At 33.0% G+C, this 6000-nt stretch overlaps 1 protein-coding gene across 2 annotated transcripts in view; it reads right to left on the bottom strand.

The window, feature by feature from the left end:
- Positions 1 to 884: 884 nt before the first annotated feature.
- The window catches only part of LOC134529466 (dual specificity tyrosine-phosphorylation-regulated kinase 2), a 64765-nt gene continuing 59649 nt past the window's right edge, over positions 885 to 6000 (bottom strand). Inside the window, exon 2 of one of the 2 annotated variants that reach the window (XM_063363596.1) lies at positions 885 to 3619. In XM_063363596.1, coding sequence (XP_063219666.1) covers positions 2909 to 3619 — 711 coding nt within the window. In that variant the 3' untranslated portion in view covers positions 885 to 2908. The remainder of the gene's footprint in view (positions 3620 to 6000) is intronic. The other variant, XM_063363597.1, reaches the window with a different exon arrangement.

Genomic DNA, 6000 nt, shown 5'->3' with positions numbered 1-6000 from the left:
GGGTGAAGAAGAGAACCACACTTGACCTGCAGAGATGTTTAAAATCCTTCACACACCAAAAAAGTCATTACCAGTACTGTAAACAAAAAAAAACTGAAACTAGACAAATAATATTTGTCATTTCTTTTTGAATATTTCACAAAAAATTGAATATCAAACTTTCACTTTTGCTTTACTAAGAAAGATTTAATTAATTTTTTTTTAAGATTAGGGCAACATATTTATTGAAAATAAAAACAAGATTCAGGATTTAATCAAACATTTTGTGATGATATGAGACATGTACCAAAATGGTAGAAACCAATATATCAGAAACAAAAATATTTGGTAATTGTTCCTTTTTGCATATCCATTTGTATTTTAAAATAAAATATTAAAATAAAGAAAGGACTTGGTTGTATGTGTGATGCAAAGCTGTAAAATTAGCAAAATATATTTGATTTAAAAAAAAAAAATATGTATAAAACTGTCAGGAACCTTTTTCCCGGGAGCAATTGTTTTGTATAGCATATTGAATTATATTTTAATGTAAAAAAAATTAAAATAAAGTAAGCATTTAAATGTGTTTGTGATGCAAAACTGTACCATAAACATAATATATTTAATTCTGAAAATATGAATTATAAATATAAAACTTTTGGTATAAACTGGATATGCAATAAGGAAATATTACTAAACATGGTATTTATGAAAAAGGAAAAGCGGGGAGGGCGTTAGGAGACCTACGTACATAAGCAGACACGTGAACTAACACAATCACATTATATTTCTGGTAGTAACGTAAATGCCTTTCTTCTAAGAAGAACTTCTCATGGTGATTGAAAAGTGGTTAAAAATGTTAATTTCAGATAAGCAGAAGGTAAAATGTAAAGAAAATTTAACAGTCTGGAGAAGAGAAAGTCATCCTTTATTGCTTGTGTTCACATGGGCCTCTACAATAAACAAAAACATTCATTTGGATGTACTAACACAGCGTGGGCGTGAACACAAAACAATTTACAGTCCTTACTTTCACTTAGCCACATAGATTTCATAATATTAGCCTTATTCGAGGCTAAATAAGGCATTTCTGGCCTTTTTTAATACTCCCAGGACTTACATCATCCTTGATTTAAGAATGTTTAAGTGCACTGGGGTAAAAGTAAGACCTGTTTAATGATTTTTTAAAAAATCAACAGTTTTGAGATCGTAAAATACATGACATTGTGTCACTAAATGCAGGGTGAGTTAGGAGGCAGTGTGTTGACTTTTGAGGTGATTCCTCATGACAAATCACAAATGTATTTATGATTTTTTTCTGAAGCTCTGAACACCAGTAAATCTAATTAACAAATGTAACTCTTGAAGAATAAATGTACTTTAGATTAGGGAATAATTTTTGTATAGAATTAAAAAAAAAAAAAAAATTTAAATCTTTTGAACTATGGGTCACATGGCCCTTGATTCGCATGATGGTAATGTTTGGTAATATCATTTTCTCTTCATCATAAAAATATGAGTTGATATGTTCTTTCGGCCTGTAATTTATCAAATAATGAAATGTAATACATTTTTCTATTATTAAAATAAAGAAAAATGCTGTAGCATTTTTTAGATATAACCCAAGTGAAACATCTGTTGAGATAAATGCATGTTTAAACTAAATGCAGTGTAATAATGCAACATAAATATACAGCAGTATTTTATTTAATATAATAAATATATAATAGCGAAGGGAATAGTATGCTACAGAAATCATAACTTCAAAATGTGTTTGCTTACAGTAAATTCAAACTAATCCGAACATTTTGGTATGAAAACTGAAGAACTGGTCACGAAAGACAAAAAAAGTCTCAAAATAAACAACACTGATGCTGGAAGTCACAAAACAACAATTTCCAGCTGCATTTTGCTAACTTGCATTTTGTTTTCTGATGCCTCACTTCAATTCACAGTTGCACATTAACTTTGTTAAAATAAAAATCAGTATGCTCCTGCGAATACAAGATAAATTTCATGTTACTTTTAATTTGCTTACTAAAAAAAATCTACCCTGCGGCATAAAAAAGGTGTACAAAAATTTTATTGAAAGGTCCTGAAATAAGTTTGCCAAGTATTTGTAGATACCCTGATTAGTTATCTCACATAAGGCTTAGTAAAATTAATTAAGACAAGATCTTTTTTTCCTCGTCAAGATCAGAACTACTTCATGGCAAAAATTATATTACAGAACATTTTCCTCAATCACAGGCCAAAAGATGGTGTCATGGAACACCAGTCCTATAGTTTTGAAATATTCCTTTTTATTTTAAAAAATATTACTGCTTAGTCTCAGGTTTTTTTACAATTTTGAGGACAAGCAGTTACAAATTCAATTTTTTTATAAAAAATCGTATTAACACACAGCACCCTAACTCATCTTGAATAAATAGACCAATTGTAACAATGCATAATAAATAAACTAAAACATTATCGCTATAAAAATTCATTTTCCAGTATAAAAATGAAAATACAAACAATAATCAAGAACATATACATAGATTATGATACGCTTTATAAAATAAAAACTGTTATCAGTAGGCAGTAATTGTGTACCTTAACTATATTTCTCAGTTCCTCAAGTCCAAAAAGAGCAGGCTTACATGCTACACTAGTGTGATAAATTTCTATACAACCTTTGGGGATGCCGCATGTCTGGGATTTACCAGTGAAGCAGTCAACTAGTAAACATTACAGTGAAAAAATTAAAAAGTGCAGTTAATACACCATAAAATAGGTCATTACTATATAAATGATCAAAAATTTTCTGAGGTAAATGCCAAGGCCTTGTAGGAATGGTCTTCACTGACCCATGTGCATTAAAGTACCAAGAACAAAATATTATAAAATATCCAACCATTTAAAACCTAAAAATCTATTGTCATTTGTGTTATGAATGATTGGGAATTTGAGGTAACTTGGTTGAATGGGCAGTAGTTGCTCTGTCATCAGGCAATTGAAGCCTAATTGTATTGGTACTCAAGACACCACTGGTAACTGCATTCGTCTTGCTTGAATTTCTTGATGATGAATTACGACCACCAGACTGACCTTCACTTTTTTCTGGAGGGGGCCTTGGCAAACGGCGCCTTAACCACCCATGGCGTAAGGCAGATGCTGGAGTCATTCTAGCATCAGGATCCCATTCTAGGCAACGTCGAATAAAGTCTAAGAACTGCGCATCATCACAGCCATTAAGAGCTCGACGAAGGTCCCTAGAACCTGGTGGCCCACGGGGCTTCCCCCTTCGAGAAACACCCGCACCCAACACTGTAGTACCATCAGGCAAGGTATTGGCAGTACAGTACCGTGGATAGCCTTTTGAACTGATGAAATTTTTCGAACGTTTGGAGGCATCGAGAAGTTTTTGAGGTGGCATTCCCAGAAGTTCGATGATGCACGCTAGTTGATCTGCTTCGTCTTCACCAGGGAGTAAGGGGTATCCAGTCAATAACTCTGCTAGAATGCAGCCCAAGCTCCACATATCAATTGGCATTCCATATCGGGCACCCAAAATAACTTCTGGTGCTCGATAAAACCTTGACTGAATGTACGTGTACACACGTTGTGTTTCGTAGCAACTCGAACCAAAGTCGATAACCTGAAAAAAAAATATAAAGTACGTTAATTGGAAATGTTTATATAACTTAAAAACCAAGCATAACTATTGCCATAAATTAAAAAAAAAATTATATATTTAACTCTAAAAAAACTATAAAAGTTGAAATTTTAGGTAACCCTTCAAGTTAAGAGCCAATGAAAACATGTGTGGGCAAGCAAATGTGATAAAGTTCAAATTTTCAAGTATGCATACACACCAGTGTATGTACATAACAGTGTATATTTTTAGTAGACTCGTATCACATTTTGCGATATAATTTATTCATACCCATGACACAAATGTAATTTCACGTCGCAAAATACTACGCACTTTATTTTGTAATTTTTTGTAAATATCACAATAAATGGATATATGAAAATGTAGCAAGCTGTTCTAGAAGTATGATGGATATAAAATTTTGACTGACTACTAACATCATACATTCCCTGCTACATAATCTATGTATGACCTTTCTAGTTTCAACAACAAAACAATGGATGTCTGATAGTATTTAGAGATGAAAATCTTTAATGTTTAATTTAACATAACATGGCAGCAAGCAGTGGATTGGCGAGATTCATTACATTAAAAAAAAGGAAAATTAAACTTAATCCACAGAACATGTACTAGTTAAAATCTGAATCCAGTGATAACTATGTTCAGCATTTATACAGTGGCTTGTATTGGGAAAGCAAAGAAAACTTATGGCACTTGCAAAATTTAAATTCTATCTTTATTGTTGGAGTGCATGGTTTGAGTTTGAAGAAAGACAACTGCATTAAATACACAAAATCTGACATGCATATACACATACTGTGAATTTCAGAAACAAACCAAAATGAATTAAAGAGTTTTTTTGGGGAAAATCAACCAATCAGCAAGTCCATGTCTACTGTATGTAAAGAAATAAAAATTTGTGTAGATAAATTCATTGACATTGCAAATGTATTGGCCAAAGAAGAAATTGCTTCTAACCAATTTCCACAATTAATTTATCTTGAAAATCATGATGGTGTTGACTTTGGTGATACGTTCAACAATGCTGTAAAGAATTAAAACAGTCTATTGGTGAAGACATAAAATTTTATTAAAAGATGATTCAAAAAATGTTAAATGCTTCAGCATTTTCTTTGATGCTTTAACAGATTTGTCACTGAAAAAGCGATTGTATTTCAGACATATGTCGATAAAAATGCTGATGTACAATGTAAATTTCTTAAAATCGCAGATCTAGAAGCTGTAATAGCATTCTCAATGCTAGTACAGGGTTTATTATTTTTGCATTTCTGACACTGAAATTAAACTTGTGGGCTTCATAGCTGATGGTGCTTCTGTAAATTGTGTCATCAAAAAGGTGTAGCTGCTTTAATTATAGATACTTGCCTATGTTTGCTTATAGTTCACTGTCTCAGTTAAATGTTAAGCACTATGTTCAGGCAACATATGTCAGATAGATTTGCATTACTAAGTAACATTCATGAATTCTACAGCAATAGTCCTAATCACCTACACAAGTTTAGAGAAATTTCTTCACTTTTAGGAGACAAAAATGTTACCTCAGTGCCTACTACAAAAGTACAAGGTGTGAGATTGGTGTCTCACAAGAAGAAGTCACTTGAGTTACTGCTCACAAGTAGAAACATTGGCTGCAGAAAGAAATCAGCTGTCTGCAAAATTGGATGGTCTGGTACGCAATTTCAAGAGTGCAAAATTTGTCATATGGTTTTTTTTGTTTGTTTTTCACTGACATTTTGATGTCATTTCTTGAAACTGTCCCTTTCACTACAGTGAACGTGATGTATTCATTGACCAATCTACATCAAAAAATGGTTACTTTTCTGATACTCTTAGTAAGTTATTAAATTTGAATGATCAGGATGCAAGCCTGAATTACCAAGGAGTAAATTTAACAAACAGATTATTTATAGATGCATATAAAAGTGCAATGTGGACATTCTCACACAGATGCAAAATGTTGTCCACAAACAATTTTCGGATTTGCATTAGGCTGACGATATCAGTGCTACAGTAAACTTGGAGAAAAATGGCATAACAGAGGAAGGTATCTTAAATAATTGAGCAGATTTCAAAATATTCTGGCACAGGGTTGGCTGATTTAAACCACAATGGTTTGACGTCGTACCGCCGGAGGCCATCCGAGTCCGGTCTCAGCCCACCAAAATTGGCTCCCGCTGGTGGAACGCACCCCTAGCAAACCCAACCCAGGTCAAGCGCGGAACTGTGATGCAAGTACTCCCAGTGTTAAAATTTTGCCACAGAACTCCACCCAGTGCGAACAACCGTCAATTAATCGTTGAACACACTCGTAAAACAATCCCATTTAATCAACACGTAATTCGAAAAATGTGTCGTAGCACACA

The sequence above is a fragment of the Bacillus rossius genome, chromosome 2 (assembly GCF_032445375.1).
Source record: "Bacillus rossius redtenbacheri isolate Brsri chromosome 2, Brsri_v3, whole genome shotgun sequence".
Lineage (NCBI taxonomy): Eukaryota > Metazoa > Arthropoda > Insecta > Phasmatodea > Bacillidae > Bacillus > Bacillus rossius.
Note: the sequence above shows the minus strand (reverse complement) of the source record. Positions and strands in the feature narration are given on the sequence as shown.